Source organism: Erythrolamprus reginae, chromosome Z, assembly GCF_031021105.1.
Source record: "Erythrolamprus reginae isolate rEryReg1 chromosome Z, rEryReg1.hap1, whole genome shotgun sequence".
NCBI lineage: Eukaryota > Metazoa > Chordata > Lepidosauria > Squamata > Dipsadidae > Erythrolamprus > Erythrolamprus reginae.
The window spans coordinates 134,503,211-134,522,419 of NC_091963.1; the positions used below are offsets into that span (position 1 = coordinate 134,503,211).

The following is a 19,209-nucleotide window of genomic DNA, read 5'->3' on the forward strand; positions in this document are numbered from 1 at the left end:
GGCTGGTAAGGGGTGGAGCCGAGGGGGAAGCCGAGCCCAGCCCCGTGGCATTCGCTTTCCTCCCGCCCGCAGCCGAGACTGATCGTGGGCTCCTTCGCAACCTCGGAGAGCTTCCAGGGCATGAAAGCTCACGAAAACCAGGAAGCTCTCCGAGGTCGGGAAGGAGCCCACGGTCAGTCGGCTGCGGGTGGGAGGAAAGCGAATGCCACGGGGCTGGGCTCGGCTCCCCCCTCTGCTCCCCCCCTTACCCGTTTGAGCGGCCGGCGGTCTCCATTCAGGGAACAGAATGGAGCCTTCCGCGGCGAGGCTGGTAAGGGGGGGGAGCCGAGGGGGGAGGCGAGCCCAGCCCCGTGGCATTCCCTTTCCTCCCGCCAGCCCCTCAAGTTGGATGCACCCTCGCTGGCCCGCTCGGCCGCGCCTCCTCGCCCGCCGCCCGCCCAGGATGCAGACCTGCTGCCTCGCCCCACGCCCGTCGATCCTGCGCCTCCTGCTCCCCCCCCCAGCCAAATATACAAAGGCTGTCAGCCGCCGCCCGCGGAGCAATGGGAAGCTGAAGCCGCCGGCGGTTTCAGACTCCCTTTGCTCCAGGCTGCTCTTCCCTGCCTGTCAGACCGTCTCTGTGTTTTTCGCTGGGGGGGGGAGAGCAGGAGGACCTTCCTGACTCCCTCCCCCAGCGCCGGACCTCCTGCCCTCTCTCCCAGACAAAACCCCAAAGTGGCCTCCCGAACCCGGAAAGAAGCCCCGCCGCTGGCTGTCACCTTTTAAAACAGCCGGGCGGCTTTCCAGCAGCCTCCGAATGCTGAACCCGGAAGTTCGGGTTTGGCGTTCGTAACACGAAAAAAGTTCGTAGGAAGAGGCAAATTTTTCCTGAACCCCGGATTCGTATCACGAGTTGTTCGTAAGACGAGGGGTTCGTATCTTGAGGTACCACTGTATATTCATATGATATTCTTAACAAAAAAATTGTTTTTAAAATAATTACAATCCATGTTCATTTCATTTTCATTACATCTCTTACATTTCTTTTCTTGTTAATATCTGTCTTTACTCTCTCCCTCTCTTATTTTATCCCTATTTTAATTCCAGCAATCAAAGATGTGGTCATTTCCCAATTTATATATATATTTATATTAATATTTTTCACTTCAGTTATTTCCTGAACATTTTATAATTTCTTTATCCTCTTTTCCACATCATTATTTTTTCCATACAAAATATATTTCAAAATTACATATTTCAATGTCTATATTTTCTTGTATTTTTCAATTTTCATCTTTTCTTATGTTATTTTATAACTTTATTTCTATGTTATTCATACATAAATTTTATCCTAGTTACAATGAACAATTTTTTCATACTTATATAAAACTAGTAAATTAATCAAACATACATATGAACACTAATTTTTATCTCTTATATCCCAACACATATATATGTTTCTACATGATTCTTCTATCATTAAACTTATATTCAAAAATATTACTTTCCTTTTCCCCCCATAAAAACATATTTAAAAGTTAGATATTTTCAGTCTTCATATTTTCTATTATCAGACTTACATTCAAAAATATTAGTACTAATTAAATTTGATTTTTCTTTTATCCCTTCTCTTTCACCCTGCTTTAAATTTTAATCCTATCTTTTTGGTTTTTGGTTGCCTTTCCTATATTTCGTTTAGCACTCTCATTTCTACCTTTAACTTCCTTTTTTTGTTTTTGTCTGTCTTTCTCTCCTCTCTTTTTCCCTTTATGTTGTCAAATAATGCTTTTATTCTTTCTTTCTTTCTTTCTTTCTTTCTTTCTTTCTTTCTTTCTTTCTTTCTTTCTTTCTTTCTTTCTTTCTTTCTTTCTTTCTTTCTCCTGGTAGCTTTTCCCCCCTTATCTTTCCCTTGTCAAATATTGCTTTTATTTTTTTATAGTTTTTTCTTTCTTTCCCCTTCTAGCTTTCTTTTTCTTCCTTATCTTTCCCTTATCAGAGATCTCCTTCTGCTTTGCTATCTTTTTCTCCTTTTGTCCTTCAATTATCTCTTTGTTGTATTTTCTTTCTTGTTGCTTGTTTTTTGATTCCTCTGTTTCTTTCAATCTTTCAAAGTTCTCCATATTTTCCTCATTTGTCTGAACTGCATTTGTTATTTTTTCATTATATTTTCCAGTTTTAGTTCTATATGATCCATAACTCAAGCATTTCTTTCGGTCCCACATACAGCTTATTTACAATAATCTTAGTATCCTGGAGTATGTTTTCCACATGTTTATTTACATTTGGCATCATTTTTACAACAAAGTTTAATCCACGTTATTTGTCCAACAAAGGGAAAAGTTCCAAGAGTTACACCCACTCCCCCCATAAAAAAAATGGCACTCATGCTTCAAATCAGAAAATCCTCTTCATTATTTTATGTTTATAAATCCAGTATAGGTAATAGTCAATTTATAGTAAGGCAGAGCCAACTTCCAGTTCAAGTATCAATTTTTTTCTTTAAAATAGGGTAATCGTTCAAAAACCACATCTTCTTTTAAATCTTCCAAGAAAGACTTTGTTTTTTTCCTATTTCCCAAATATTTTTCTTCACTATTTTCGCATCCTTTACCCGCCTGCTATTCTTTAGCTTCCCCATTTCTCCCCCTTGTATTTTTGGGGTTGTTTTAAAAAGCAAACAGTCTTTTTTCATCCCAGATTGCTTTTACTCCTGCTCACTTTTCCTCCTGCTCTGTCTTGTTAATTCTGATTCTCCTTTACCTTTGTGGCAGCCATATTTGCTGCCGCAGCTCCACACCATTGGCTAGGGGATTGCCAGCTTGGGGAGGGAAAATGGGGCTCCTCTCCACCCTCCTGGTGGTCCCCCTTTGCCTTGCCCCCTGTATGGACCCTCAGGTGTGGAGCGTTCAAAACATCTCATGAAGACCGCGGTCTCAGCTTCCAATTTGCCAAAGGAGAAACCGGAAGTCGTTAAAAGTATCTTCTAATGCTTAGCTTCATACATTGCCTTAACTATAAGTTAACATCAAGCAAACCACACTATCTGCCTGATTTAAAACTACAGATTATCATTGATTTGGGTAAATCCAGCCAATTGTAGCTTACTACGAATGTAATACCTCTGGTTTAGTGCAATAAGGTTTGTGTTGGGCATTAAGCTTTAATGTGATTTGCCTGGTTTGATTTAGCCCAAAGGAATGACTGTAAGAAGAATCTAATGTGCTATATGGGCATCCAGTAAAGCAAAGACACTCTTAAACATGGTTGCTCAATTTTGACAAATTTAAGATGTGTGGGTTTCAATTCCCAGAATTCTGGGGGTTGAAGTCAACACATCTTAAAATTGCCAAGGTTGAGAAACACAGCTGTAGAACGTGTAGCTAAATGTTTATGGAGATTCTCATCATGGTTGTCCCAAGGGTGTTTTTTCGAGAGGCAACTGAACTTCGTGGTTTTTCTTTGAAGATGTTTCACTTTCTGATTCAAGAAGAGAACTGAAGAAGCTTCTGGGGGGCGTTTGCCCAGGTTCGCCTGGTGCACCAATTGCGGCCCTATCTGGACCGGGACTCATTGCTCACAGTCACTCATGCCCTCATCACCTCCAGGCTCGACTACTGTAACGCTCTCTACATGGGGCTACTTTGAAAAGTGTTCGGAAACTTCAGATCGTGCAGAATGCAGCTGCGAGAGCAGTCATGGGCTTCCCCAGGTATGCCCATGTTTCATCATCACTCCGCAGTCTGCATTGGTTGCCGATCAATTTCCGGTCACAATTCAAAGTGTTGGTTATGACCTTTAAAGCCCTTCATGGCACTGGATCAGAATATCTCCGAGACCGCCTTCTGCCGCACGAATCCCAGCGACCGATTAGGTCCCACAGAGTGGGCCTTCTCCGGGTCCCATCAACTAAACAATGTCGGTTGGCAGGCCCCAGGGGAAGAGCCTTCTCTGTGGCGGCCCCGACTCTCTGGAACCAACTCCCCCCAGAGATTAGAACTGCCCCTACTCTCCCTGCCTTCCGTAAACTCCTTAAAACCCACCTCTGCCGTCAGGCGTGGGGGAACTGAAACACCTCCCCCGGGCACGTACAATTTATACATGGTATGTTTGTGTGTGTGTTTGTTAGTAAACGGGGTTCTTTTTAAATATTTTTAAATATTTTAAATTTATTTGGATTTGTCATGATTTGTTGTATCTTGTTGTGAGCCGCCCCGAGTCTGCGGAGAGGGGCGGCATACAAATCTAAATAATAAATAAATAAATAAATAAATGAGAAGTGAAACATCTTCAAAGAAAAAAGTTGCCTCTTGGTGAAACATGTTTGCGACATGGCTATAGAATGAAATTTGCTAATGCATTTGCTCTTTGCTTGACCACAATTCAATGATGATTGATCTTTTCTATTCCCTGCCATTTTCAAATTCGTTTAACACAGTTTTGTCTCATCACAATCCCTTTTCTGCTCTTGGGGTACATATTGCCTGGTTATCTGGTCTACAACGTTAATATTTCCTGGTGGTCCAAGTATTAATCAGGTACAACACTAATAAGGACTAAAATAAAGTAAGACAGTGACAACTACTGAGTAATAAGGACTGAAATTAGAAAGAAGGAAAGTAACATAAAGGATACAAACTTAAAGTAAACCGCAGGAAATACGACTTTAGTAACCGAGTGGTTGATGCATGGAACTCACTACCTGACTCTGTAGTATCATCACCTAACGTCCAAAACTTTACTCTTAGACTATCCACGGTTGACCTGTCCCAATTCCTAAGGGGTCAGTAAGGGGCGTGCATAAGTGTACTATTGTGCCTTCCATCCCCTGTCCTAATGTTTCTCTTTTACTAGTATCATGTATATAAATGATATTTTTATCATTTATATATACGTAGTGGACAAAACAAATAAAGAAATAAATGAAGTTTGTCTCGTGCTTCTGAAGTTAAATTTCTTTCCTTCTCAATCCTTCAGATTTTCCATCAATTCTCTCTGGGGAGTTTTTGGGAGTGCTGGACACACAGCAAACGGCTTTGGAGGAAGGAGGTCAGCTGTGGAGTATAGAGGAATGGGAGGAGGCATCTGATCAATTCCAGCCATTCTGGGCAGCACTGGAATCCCTTGGGAAACCTTGTCCATCCACTGAGGGCTACTTCCCTGGCACCCTCTTTCGCTTCCCTATTCGGCAGAGCCCTTCCAAAATCTCAGACAACATCTACAGCCCACAGCGGGTGCAGGAACTACTGCACTTGTTCTTAAACGATGCTCCCATTAGCTTGCTCTTTCTCAGGAACATCCAGAAACTGACCCTGGGCTTTGTTGAGTCTGACGGTACTATCTGTGAGCTGTTAAAGGCTGATATCTCAACTCGTCCGTATTGTGAGTCAAAAGCTAATCAAGACATGCCAAAACCAACCAAAGCATCTCTGAACCATGGTAACAGTAGAAGCATCTCGGAAATATTGGCTGATTACAGCCTTGGCGCCACATTGGAGACCGATGCCTGCATCAAAACACTTGCTTTAGAAGGTACTGGGATTACTAAAGCCACCAGCTGTGAGTGGCTCATACTGTCAGCAGAAGCCAAAGAAGATGCCCTGTGGGACCTGGCTGAGAAGGTGAGGTCCACACCAGCGTTATCCTTGGCCTACTGTCTGCAAAAGAGATGCGCTGGGCGCCTTAGCTGTGTCTTGCCTCTCCCAGCCACTGAGGAAAATGTCACTGGATTGCCACTGCACGTCAGTGCTCCTTTTCAACTCACGGATGACAGGAGACATGTGCAGTGGTCTGAGGAGGGGTCCCAGGCCCGGGGGGCAGAGGGCCGCTGGAACCACATACTGATGGAGGAGATGCTGCCTGTCGCTTACTGCCAAATGGTTGTGCTGGCCTCCTCCTGCCCTGGTGACCCATATGAGGCATGGCCAGATCCAAGTCATAGCCAACAACTCCGGTACAAGCCGTTAGTAACAGAAATATGCCAGAGGTTAAGGAACATGAAACTCCTGGTGAGGGCTGGAGAGGAGGACCTTCGCTTGCTCCACCCTTCCGAAGCCATCCTTTTGCCAAAGACCGTCTTGGAGAAGCCTATAGGCATGGTGCTGGAGAAGGCCCTCCTTCTGGCAGGATCACCACTGGCAGTTGCCCCGCCTCATGTGCGTCAAGCCTTGGTACTGGGGGCAAAAGATGGGGCAGTAGTTCAGGAGGCCACAGCCAAGTTTGTGGGAGGGGCTCTGAAACAGGCTACCAAAATCTGGGATGGTCTCACAGAGTCTGAGAAAGAGTTGTTGCTGGAATATCTGGTTGAAGATGGATGTTACCTGGAACTGGAGGATCTGCCCCTACTTCCAACAGCCAATGGGCACTACACCCGCTTTGGAAAAGCTGGAGAGGATGTATTAGTTGAGACTCCTGACTTCCCCAGGTGAGCAGCCTCCCTCCATCCCTCCATCCCTCCCTCCCACCCCAATAGTCTTAATTTCTTCCTACTACAGCACGCTGCACCTCAAGTCAGACTTTTATTTTTATTATTTATTTATTTTATTATTCAGATTTGTATGCCGCCCCTCTCCGCAGACTCGGGGCGGCTCACAACAAGACACAACAAATCGTAACAAATCCAAATAAATTTTAATATTTAAATTTTTTTTAAAAGAACCCCAATATACTAACACACACACACACAAACATACCATGCATAAATTGTACATGCCCGGGGGAGGTGTTTTAGTTCCCCCATGCCTGATGGCAAAAGTGGGTTTTAAGGAGTTTACGGAAGGCAGGGAGAGTAGGGGCGGTTCTAATCTCTGGGGGGACTTGGTTCCAGAGAGTCGGGGCCGCCACAGAGAAGGCTCTTCCCCTGGGGCCCGCCAACCGACATTGTTTAGTTGACGGGACCCGGAGAAGGGCCACTCTGTGAACTTGAACTCCTGTCAAAATAGAAATTCAAAGTGCTTTAACCATAAAGAAAGGAACTTCACTGATTAGTTCCAGAGTAGTTGAGGAGTAGACTTAGAATAAAATACATTCATCAAGAATAAAAACACTTAGTGATAGTCAAGGTTACTAATATGAAGCCCAGTGTCAACAGATGCATTTAGAAATGTCACGCTTTAAAAGTCTGAGTGAATATGCTTTCCTAAAATACCTTGTATTGTAGGCAAAGAAATTTAAATGGAAATCTCTGTCACTTTTTAATTTATAAGTATACTGCTAGGCCCCAGATAGAACAAGTATCATACCTAAAAAGTAAGAATGTCAGTTGGCTTGTACAAAATAGAAAATCCTCTTGTTTGTTTAGAAAAAGATGGTAGATAACATCCAGGGTCACAGACATCATCCAGGGTGGTGGCAGATAAAGGATTTACCTTGTCAATTTGGTAAATAAACCAGATTGCCTTAATGTTTGATGGGCCCATGTAGTATTTACAAAAAATTACAAATATAAATAGCAAGACCCATTTTCTTGACATTCTTGTTAGTTTATACTTTATGGAACTTTTCTCTTGGTTTTGCAGAATACTTTTGCCATGTTTGGCCGATCAATTTCTTCCCGAAGATCTAAATCCTGTGTTGCTGAGACATTTGCAAGCAATTGCTAAAAAAAGTAAGTTATCTTTACCATATGTGAGCATCTCAGACACGTGAGACATGTGAGAATAACCTTGGTAAACAGAAAAAAAAGAGCCATGGGTAAAACAATGGTAGTCTTGGTTTGTGTCTTGATTTGTGGCGCTCATTCATGTTCCTCAAGGTAATTGTTACACCTCATTAGAATGGTTGGGTGCAATTGTTTTAATTACTTTTGCAAATCTCTTTCCAAAGTCCATGTTCTGAAGTTGCATGAGCATAAATTGCCAAGAATTCATGCAACTTCTTGAAGGAGGGGCAAAATTTCTTCTCCAAGGAAAGAAACAAAGTCCATGCCTTTTGAAAAAGCCTTTTGCCTTTTGAAAAAGCATCTTTGAGACAGCCTGTGGCCTTGGATGACTGAGAATCTCCATAAACATTCCCCCAACAGAGATGTACAAACATTGGTCTTTGATCCTTGTTTCTTTCTTGTCTCTCTAGGGTTATTCAAAAATCTGGTCTCCTTGAATCGAGACATCATTGAGAAGCTTCTTCCAAGAGCTCTCCCGAGAGATTGGGTCAGCAACAAACCCGTTCCTGTTATTTGGAGGCCCAGCGAGCATCCCAACGAACCTCCCCTTGAATGGCTTTCTGCTTTCTGGACTTTCCTAACACAACGTGCTTCTCACCTGGATCCCTTCAAAGGATGCCCAATAATACCACTGACTCCTCTGTCCAGTTCTCTCAATGGCATTCCATTGGCTCGGCTTTTGCCTCGACCCACCCTCATATTCCAGAGGCATAATGGACAATGTTTGCCAGATGCCGTGGCTGGGATTTTGAAAGTGTTGGGCTGCACCGTGATCCAGAACTGGGACTCCAGTTGGTCCCACCGCCAGCTGGAAGAATATGTCCTAGAACCCACACCTAGCAATGTCCTGCAAGCTTTTGTCCATCTGGGGCTTGCAGAAGTAAAAAAACAGCTGACATTTCTGTCGGACTGCCACATTGAAAGTTTGAGCACTTTCCTCTCTACGGCTGCCTGGTTTTCTCAAAAAGATATCGGAGTCCTCATCGATTTGCCACTGTTCTTCAAGATGCCTTCTCTTCTTCCTCCTTCCCAGCCAGGCTTGGTATCAGCGCAGGGGTATTTGGCTTTAGAAAAAACTTTGGTTCCACCAGTGCCTACACATCTCTTGACCCCAGAGCCTGTACTCATGTGTCGCAACGAAGCCGAGCGAAGCTTGCTTTTCAAAATCCGCGGGAAGCTTCTGGGGACGCCAGACCTGTGCCTGCTGTGTGTCCGAGCAATGAAGAAGGGGTCCTATGCTAAGCGTGCTGAGGATACCAAGCAATTCATGTTGTGGTTGTTGCACAATGGAGACACGCTCTTTAGCCAGAGCCCAGAACTACAAGCTTTGTGCTGTGATCTTCCATTTGTGGATTGCGGATCGACAGAATTGCTCCGTCCCTGTGATCTCTACGACCCAGAGAACAAAACACTGGTGGCTTTATTAAAACCCAGCCATTTTCCCCAAGGATCCTTTCAGGAGCAAGCAGTGCTGCGAATTCTTCATAAGCTGGGTCTGAAATCGGATCTTAGCGCTGTTTCTCCAGCAGATATGATAGCAGCTGCTAGGGAAGTGAATGTAAGCAAAGCAGCAGTTGCCAAGGCCAAATCCCAGGCCCTTATCCGGGTTTGCAACGAGAGTCCTCTACTGTCGCACTTGTCTCCTAAGTTGCTGAAGCAGCTGAGGTCCCTGCCTTGGGTCCCTACCATCAATTCCACTAAATATGGGCCAGCTGGAGTCTTCCTAGCACCTGAATCAATTCGCTCGGAGAAGTATGCAGATCTGGTAGGACAGGTCATGGGACTCACAAGTGCCTTTTGGACCCATGCTGCAGAAAAATTGGGCCTGGAACACTCACCACCTCCAGAAAAAGTGATGGAAAACTTAGCGCACCTGGTACGAGCCCATTGCTCTAAAGAGACTCACCTGGAAACTGCAAAATTGTGCAGCATCTATCAACACATGCAACAGCATCTCCTTGATTTCCAGTCTCCGCCTGCATGCCCTTCGGTGTGGAATGGGAACGGCTTCTCCCGGCCAGAAGACATGGTACTGTCCTTTCCTAACGATTTGGACTTTGGACTCCTGATGCCACGAGTTCCTCCGGCTTTCCAAAAATACAGGCAGCTTTTTGCAAAATGGGGTGTCCGGCAGTTACCCAGCGAGGAAGATGTAGATCAGGCTCTTCATGAGTTAGCACAACAAGTCAATGCCAGACGAAAAGGAGGTACACAGGCTGAATTGCTCCTCTTCATCACTGCCTTGGACTGGCTTCGCAATCAAAGTTACCACGGGGGAGAAGAAATGCTTATACCGGTGCAAATCAAAGGTTTGTTTGGCTTTGCTCTTCGCCCTGCCAGTTCAGCACTGTATTGTGACATGGATTGGGCCCGTCTTGCCGATTTGGGTGGAGACCTACCCATTTTGGTGCATGAAGATGTTTCTCTTGCCACAGCTGCTTTCTTTGGGGTGGAGATGCTGAGTACCAAGTTGTCAGGCTTAGAACTGTTTGAGGCCTGGGGGCCTTCAGAGGCCATCACTGTCCGGATCCGTAACGTCCTTCGGGAGTACAGCCAGGATGCTGACGTGTTCCAAGAACTGCTGCAAAATGCCGAAGATGCTGGTGCTCAGAATTGCCGCTTCTTAATAGACTACCGGCAGCATGACACTACTGAAGGACTTCTGGATCCTGGCATGGCTGCTTGCCAAGGCCCAGCCCTTTGGGCCTACAACGATGCGTTGTTTACCGAGGCAGATTTCTCCAACATTACCCGACTAGGTGCAGCCACCAAGGAGCACCAGGAGAACAAGATCGGTCGCTTTGGCCTAGGTTTCTGCACTGTCTACCACATGACTGATGTGCCTTTCCTTCTCAGCGGTCAAACCATCCTCATCTTTGATCCCAATGTCACCCATCTCCAAAAACATATACGTGATTCAGCCCGACCGGGCATCCGTTTGAATTTAACCTCTACAGTCGCCGCTTCGTTTCCAGAGCAATTTCGGCCCTTCAGAGGGATCTTTGGATATCGAATTGGGGAGAAATACCAAGGCACTCTGATTCGTTTGCCTTTCCGCACCAAACAGGGGGCCAAAGAATCTCAGATCTGCTCTGAACCATTTGGATCCAGCCGGATTGAACGATTAGAAACTGGTTTCCAGGAGATGTCCCAGTACCTGCTGATTTTCCTACACAATGTACATGAGGTCTCCCTCTCCTGCCTTGCACATGGTTCCATTTCTCCAGAGGTTGTGCAGCCACTGGCGACAGTAAGCAGAGAAGTACTGGATGAAATGGGCTTTCCCCTTATACGATTGAGAACAACGTGGCAGTCAGCTATGGATATCCACCATTTCCTGCTTCATTCGTGCTCAGCTGATGGAGAAGCCAAGACACTATTCAGAAAGGAAAGGAAAAAAGGTATTCATTTCATGCCTCCTTCTGCTAGGGTAGCCTTGCCACTCCGGCCTAGTACCACCGTTGGACGATGGCTCCCAGATATAAGTGGTTTCAAAGGCCGTGTCTTTTGCTTCTTACCTCTTCCTATTGAATCAGGCCTCCCACTGCATCTCACAGCCCCCTTTGCCGTGTGCAGCAATCGCAAAGGACTCTGGGAAAGTACAGAAAAGGGCCAGTGGAACATAGCACTGCTACGAGATTCGGTGACAGCTGCTTGGCTTGGGGCATTAACTCGGCTCCGAGACATGCACCAACAAGAACTGCTGGAGGACTATAAGTATTATGAATTTTGGCCTGACGCATACAGTGTCAAGTATCCTTTCACTGAAGCAGCCAAAGCCTTCTATCAAGCACTAATCGATGGAGTCAATGGGGAGCAGCCAGTCCTCTTTTCTGATGGACAAAAATGGTGCCCGCTCAAGCATGCTTGCACCTTGGATGACGATATCATTTGTGAGACGCAACTGAGTTCTATAGCAGTCAGAGCCTTCTCGTTACTCTTACCAGAACCACAGATTGCAGTTTCTCTTCCAGAGAAAGTTAAATTCGGCTTCAAAACCTACATCTCAAGAAACTGCTCAATGCTAAACACTTACAACTGGGCACGGTTCCTTCAGGAGCTTGTTTTACCCAATCTTGCTAAGCTTGCCGTGCCTGATCGTAATGCCCTGATTCTTCATGCCCTAGATATCAATGATGCCGGGGTGAATGAGTGCCTGAAATCCCTACCTTGCATTCCTACTACTCCGAATGAAACACTGAAAACTATTAAAGAACTTGTACACCCGCGGAGCTATGTTTCACCTCTCTATAGCCCTGAGGATGGCTGCTTTCCTATGGGTGAAGAGTTTCTGAAGCCGGAGAGGCTGTTGCGCTTGGAACAACTTGGCATGACCAAAGACTGGGTGACAATGGAAGAACTAATAAGCCGAGCCCGAACTGTGGAAGCTTTGTGGCATCAGAACCCCAACAAAGCATGCCAGAGAGTCTGCTGTATTTTGCATCTCCTTGATGAGCATCTCCAGAAAAGTTCCAGAAATACTACCCAGGTTTTGTTTAGAGATATTCCCTTTTTGCCAGCAGTGCTTCCTGGAAATATGCGTAAAATCTGCCGTCCCAATGAGATTTATCACCACCAGGCGTATCCTTTGGTACATTTGATTGAACCAGTCTTGGACAAGGAAGCTCTTGGGAAAAGCTCCAACCTCCCTGAGGAGATAATGGAATTCCTAGGAGTGAAACGCAAACCACCCGCAAGTACAGTGCTAGAGCAACTGGAGAGAGCATCATTTTGTTCCAATGCTATCTCCAAGAAAAAGCTGGCTAAGATGGTACAAAGGTGTTATGTTTTTCTGAATGATGTAGTACAGAACAAGCAAAGTAGGGTAGAGGTGGTGCGAAGGGCACAGATGTTCCCCTTCGTCCTGGTCAGTTCTGGCTTTGTGCCTGTGTGTAAAGTGGCTCACAATCTGACTTTTGACGCTACTCCACACCTCTTCAAATTGCCTGAGGAGTACCAGCAACAGAAGGACCTGTGGAGGTGTATCGGTCTGCGTGAGATATTTACCTGGGAGGATTATGCTTCTGTCCTGGAAACCCTGGCTGAGGATGCAGCTGGACAGCCTCTTTCTGAAGAGCAGCTATGTACTGTACTTAGGCTGATCACTGCAGGACTTGTCGAAATTTTGCCAGAAAATCAACCACTGGATTCTTACTTGTCCCAGAAAATGTTTTTCCCAGACAAGGACAAAGTCCTGCGACAATTGCCTAAGCTGCTTTTTGACGATACTCCGTGGCTCCCACGCGAGAGTGGAACACCGTTCTGCCACAGCCTGATTCCACGAGAAATTGCTGTGTGCTGCGGCATGTTGACCACAAAGCACCGTATCCTATCCATGCAGCGGATCCAGAATCTTTCTGCTTGGGGTACAGATTTTGGAGCTAAGGAAGACCTGTGTACCCGCTTGTCTAACATCCTCCAGGAGTATTCCTCTTCGCAGGATGTGCTGAAGGAGCTGGTGCAGAATGCTGACGATGCTGGTGCGAGCGTCATCCATTTCCTTTGGGATCGTCGGTCGCATCCAGCAGAGCGTGTCTTTAGTGATGAGTGGAAATCCCTTCAAGGCCCAGCCCTCTGCATCTATAACAACCGGACCTTCCAAATGAGCGATATTGAAGGGATCCAGCGCTTAGGTTATGGTGGCAAAAGAGGAAAGCGAGACGCCATAGGAAAATACGGTCTGGGGTTCAACACTGTTTTCCATTTGACCGACTGCCCTGCGTTTGTCACAGGAGACAGAACACTCTGTGTCTTTGACCCCACGTTGCGTTACCTCAAAGAATCCAATGAGATCTCAGCTGGTCAACAGTACAACCTCACCAAAGATTTCAGGAATGCCTTTTCGGATGTTTATGAGACTTTTTTACCTGATGTATTTGAGTTGGAACAGGGCACAATTTTCCGGTTGCCACTGCGTACTGACGGGGCGGCCTGCTCTCCCATTTGCCAGAATTCGGTGTCCAAGGCAGATATGGAGAATATGCTGGAGGCTCTCATAGAAGATGCAGAATGCCTCATGATGTTCCTCAATCAGATTCGCACTGTAGTTTTCTCTGTTATGGATGAGGGGCACAGGACGCCCATAGAGTTGCTGAGGGTTGAAACTGAAGGAGGGGAGCCCGAGAGGCTCGAGTACCGGAAACGGCTGCAACAAGCAGCTGCAGCAGGAGGCCTGGAGATGAGCGAGCCAGTAACCATATTCTACAAAATGAAGGTCAGCACTAATCTCTCTTGTGATCCCAGCACCTGGTGGGTCGGAAGGCAAATTGGAATGGACAGCACAGAGACCATAGAGGGCATGCTACTGCCCTATGGTGGTGTGGCTGCTTGTCTTAATAAGGAAGCATGTGGAAGGGCTTTCTGCACATTGCCTCTGCCAGGAAAGACAGGACTTCCCATCCATGTCAATGGGAACTTTGCTGTCAATTCGGCTCGGCGTGACTTGCGGAAGGACCGCAGTGAAGGGGATGTCAGTTTAACCTGGAATAGGTTACTCATGCAGTTTCTGCTGGCCCCTCTATACGGCCAGTTACTTAAAAACCTGTGCCAGACACTGGAGAGTAAGCCATTGAAATTCTACACGCTGCAGAAATGTCGTGATCATCTTGCTAACAAGTATTTGCAATATGTCCCAATTGTGACCAAAGATGTAACCCCTGTTTGGCAGCAGCTGGTGATCCAATTGTATAAACTGATGCACAGAGACCAGCTTCCATTGTTGCCAGTCTATCGGAAAAATGTTGATTACCAAAATGCAAATAGAATTGAAACAATAATTGTGAGTTGGAGGGCACCCAAAGAAGATGACCCCTATTTCCTGGAGAATGAAATAGAGGATTTACTTTTTGAGCGCACTCTACAGGAGCTGGGTATGAACTTGGTCCCTGCTTTTGAACAGCTACAAGAGATGCATAAGCAATTTGTCATGGCAGAAATTGACGTGCCGACTCTCAATTCTTCTTCCCTCTGCTGTTTTTTGAAATGTCTGCTTAACTTCTTACCCTGCTCCTTAAATCAAACTCCTCTAAAGAATCATTCCAATTACTTTGCTCTCCTAACCTTTTCTCTAAGGAGATTGACCTCTGCTGATGTGAGTTGCGTGGAAGGACTTCCATTACTGCTGACCAATGATGATGTGTTGAGATGTTTCAGCCAGCAAGAGCCTGTTTATCAGAATGTCGGTGCTGTTCAGTTTTTCCCGCATCATCAGCACCGCTTTTCCGCCATTACAAAATACAGTGTAAATGAGCATCTATTAAAAATGGGGTTCCTGAAGAAATTTACTCTAGGTGAATCCGTGGCTTACATCCAGGAGATGCTGACACTCGATAGCTGGGGAAATGATAGCAAACAGCGGAGGAGCTGGTTAAGGGAAGTGTGGAACTTCTTTGAAAATCAAATCTGTGTGTCGTGGGATGAGGAAGAACTGAACCGGTTATTTGCACATTTCATTTCCCTCTTCAGAGAATGCACTCTGCTCCCTGTCTGTGATTCCAGTGAGTTGATTCCTCTTGAATCCCTTGGTACATTGATGCCTAATGACCAAAGCGAGGTTTGTAAAATTCTCCATATTCTGGGTTTTGCCAAATTAGATCACTCCCTGATGCCTCCAAATCTATCTGTATACTGCATCAAGCCACAGCTGCTGAATATCAAAGACCCTATAGTAGTGCTAGAACAATTGTCTACCCACAGTAACCTATTCTGGAATAAACTCAAACCACGGGATTATCATTACCTCTTAGAGTTTCTCTGTGAAGATCTGGAAAAGTTGAAAAATCAAGCATTATTAAGGAAACTAAAAGCTTTGCCTGTATTTCTGACCCATCAAGGAAAATATGTATCACTAGTTTCATATGATAAGATCTATCGCCTGGTGTCCAAAAATACAAAGGTCTGCGAGAGCTTTATGAAATTTTATGAAATGGACGCAGGGACTGTTTTTCTGAAGGACACCTTTTACAACACAAAAATGAGTGAATACTTAGGTATTGGAGAAATGAATGATTTTCAACAGTTTATGTGGCTTTTGCCTAGGGTGCCCAAACTTCCTGAGGCCCAAGTACTGGAAGCTTTGAAGTTGCTGTTCAGCATCAAATCAGAGTATCATGAGGACTACAAGACTCAGAAAGCAGCTGTGGTGTCAACATTCAAGTCTTTTGCCTTCATTCGGGATGAGGAGAATGTACTGTGTCCTGTATCGTACTTCTATGAGGATAGTGTCATTTTTCAAGTGTTGGGATTAGGCGCTCGATTTGTACCAAAGAGATTCTATGATTCAATGTCTCCAATCAATAGGTGGGAACTGAAAGAATTTTTATTGGACCTGGGCTTGCAGACGGTAATTTCTGAGGAAGATTTTTTGACATGTGCCTCTAAGGTTGAACAAGAGGCATTCCGCAACGGTGCCAATTCGGTCCGAGAAAAAAGTAAAACACTTTTGGAATACCTGTTGTCCACAGCAAAAGATGATCTGTCTGATTCCTTCCTGGCAAAAATATCCAAGATCCGTTTCCTTGTACCACGTTTCATTGATGATAAACTGTGTAGCCTTCATTTGCCATACGCTCCTTGCAAAGCTCCAGTGGCACCCCAAGGTTCTTTGTATTGTTTAGAAAATGTTCGACTCTTTTGGACTTCAGCAGCTGGTTTCTCTTTTAGTGGCTATTATATAGGGAAAGAAGAAAAGACTGTTTTACAAAAACTTGGTGTGATATGCACATTACCTACTGAAGTGGTGTTGAAAAATTTGAGCAATGTTTGTCAAGGGACCTGTGATACCCCAGAAAATAAGAAGACTCGGGCAGAAGTTCTGAAACTCATGTACACATTCCTATCAGAACAGGAAGAAATAGATGTGAATTCCCTTAGAGGACTTCCTGTGATGCTGACAGAGGATAATGAAGTAACTGAGGCAGAAAATGTTGTCGTCAACTTGCAGCAATCAGATGACTTTCGACCATACCTCTACAAGCTGCCATACAAGTTAGGGGCTTATATAGATGTCTTTGAGAAGTTTGGAGTGCAAACTGAGGCAACCATCTATCATTATGCCAGTGTTCTGGCCAGGATCCAAGAAGAGACTACGGAAAGGACACAACTACAACCCAATCTTATTAAAGCAATGTGCAGGGCTACTCAGTTTCTCTTCCAGCTCCTGAAAGAAGCAAAAAAGCCAATAGATTTCTCAAAGCTGCAAGAAATTTATCTCCCCTGCATTGATGGGAAATTATATCCATCAAATACTTTAGTATTTAGTTTCTACCAATCTGGCCGAGAACCCCTCGCTTTGAAAGAAACATTTCACTTTCTGGTAGATCTCTCTGTATGTTACTTATCACGAGACAAGTATGAGCAGTGGAAACTTCTGTGCTTCCTACCTAAAAACCTGCGCCCCAGGTATTTTGATAACATTGTTGAAGAACAGCTAGAGGAGTCTTCTCTGAAATTGTGCATCTATCAGGAACATTGTGAGTTTCGGAACAATCTCCGAGAACTCCTGGTTTCTCTTGAATTCCAGAATGCGCTGATTGCACTACTGAAATGGCAGAGTAAAACAGGTGAGATTGAAGGTATGAAGGATGGACTCTTCTCTCCAGATCAGCTAGAAGTGGTGTGCTGTGAAAAGATCTGTGCTGTAAAGGTCTACAACTTGCAACTTTTAAAGGGAACTCAGCGCGTCAAGACAGTGCATGTTGCAATGATGTCAGATGACAAGACAAAAATTTACCTTGCTCACCAGGAATACCTGGGTCTGCGAGAAGGAGTACATTTTTTCTCAGTTTTAGGTAGAGAAATTAATAAGCTTTTAGGAGGAAGACTTCTTCCAGAAACTATGGGGATTCTCATGGAGATTTTAGTTTGCCAGGAACCTAAAAATATTGCTGCAGTCCTAGAGAGTTGCAGTGTGCCCCTGTATCAGCAGGAAAACAAAAATGCTTATGACCTTCCTCCTCCAGGAGAAGACATCCCTGAGGAATGGTACGACAGTCTGGATATGAGCATTCTGCATACCTTTAAAAAGGGAGATTATGTGGGCTATCTGGGTTCTCCCCCACCCAAAGAGCATTACCTGTATGCTATTGTCCTTGAAGTACTTGAGTCACAGAAGAATGGTGCTGGTGAAGTACGCACATACCTCATTGACTTGGGAGGAGGTCGGCAAGAAGAAGTGACTGCTTATGACTTGTACCATTTTAAGAGAAATAAGCCAGTCTCCCATTCAAATAAAATGCTAATGCTGCGAGCAGATTCCCCTGATGCTGCCCAAATGGTAAGACCAGATAAGAATGAGTACTGGCACCAGAGGCCACTGAGTGAGGTCAAGAAAGAGATAGATGAGTGCCTAGCTCAAGTTTGGAGACTTTCAGAAGAGGAGAAGGGGAAGGCCATTAGAAGATTGTATCTTTGCTACCACCCAGATAAAAATCTTGGCCAAGAAGATTCTGCTAACGAACTCTTCAAGTACCTTAAAGAAAAGATCAAGGAGAAGGAAAGGGGAATTTGGTCCAATGGCTCCAATGGGGGATGCAAAAGTAGCAACTCCCATCGCAGAAACTTCTCAGATTGCTGGAGTGAATGGGATCAGCAAGCACATCAACATCGACAGAAGCGCTATGAATTTACCAGAAGAGGAGGAGGTGGTGGTGGAGGAGGTGGTGGTGGAGGAGGGGGAGGATACAGCAGTTATAATTTCTGGTCTTCCCATCAATGTGGACCAAACTCTTCAAGACCACAACCAAAGCACTGTTTCCTAGAGGCAAAGCGTTGGCTCCGGCAAGCAGAATGTGATCTGCAGGTAGCAGCCAGCAGTGCTGGAAATGGCAGCACTGAGTGGCTGCTTTATATGGTTTTCCGGGCTATGGAGAAGACTCTGACAGCAGTTGAGTATAACCAAGGAGGTGGCTTCGAGAAGAATCTCTCTCTGGCAAAGCTGGCTGACAAGGTGGCATCGCATGATCGTGAGCTGGCGAAGCTCCCCGAGCAGATAGCGGTGCTCAGGGATCACGGCGTGGATGACAAGTTAACACAGTACCCCAAATATCACACTTTACCTACCATTCCTCATGAGGCCTTTTATGCCTGCAAAGAGCAGGATGTGCTACTGTTAGCTTGGGAGATCTTAAACATGGTAAAGAGTTGGCTCGGCCTTTAAATAAACCTGGGAATATTAAAAGCTGGGAGAGACCAGTGTATATGTAATGCAGCAGCACCTGTAAAGATATTTTGCAGATAGATGTTTTAAAATGAGAAAGATTGTTCTTTAGAAAAATATAGCCTCATAAAACCTGTTTTCTTTGTAGATGATAAAATAGTGTCTATGAAAACAGTATGCATATTTTTATTTGCAGACATTCAATTTTTTTGTATTTTGATAAGTTGCATTAATAAACTTGGCTTTGTTAACTAATTAAATAATTGGTTATGTATTTATGGAGGGGGAGTAAAGGAAATGATTATAGCCATAGGTTCCTTGATAGAGGTTTCATTTCCACTTTATCACTGTATTTGGTTCTTCTATATAAGGTCAATCACCAGTTCACCCCAGTATCCAATAATTAGAAGTAAGAGGC

The 19,209-nt window shown here is 44.8% G+C and overlaps 1 protein-coding gene across 1 annotated transcript in view; it reads left to right on the top strand.

The window, feature by feature from the left end:
• Positions 1-19,051, top strand: part of LOC139175865 (sacsin-like) — a 37,991-nt gene extending 18,940 nt beyond the window's left edge. The window contains exons 6-8 of the mRNA XM_070767211.1: positions 4,954-6,400; positions 7,494-7,582; positions 8,047-19,051. Coding sequence (XP_070623312.1) covers positions 4,954-6,400; positions 7,494-7,582; positions 8,047-18,791 — 12,281 coding nt within the window. The 3' untranslated portion in view covers positions 18,792-19,051. The remainder of the gene's footprint in view (positions 1-4,953; positions 6,401-7,493; positions 7,583-8,046) is intronic.
• Positions 19,052-19,209: the final 158 nt, after the last annotated feature.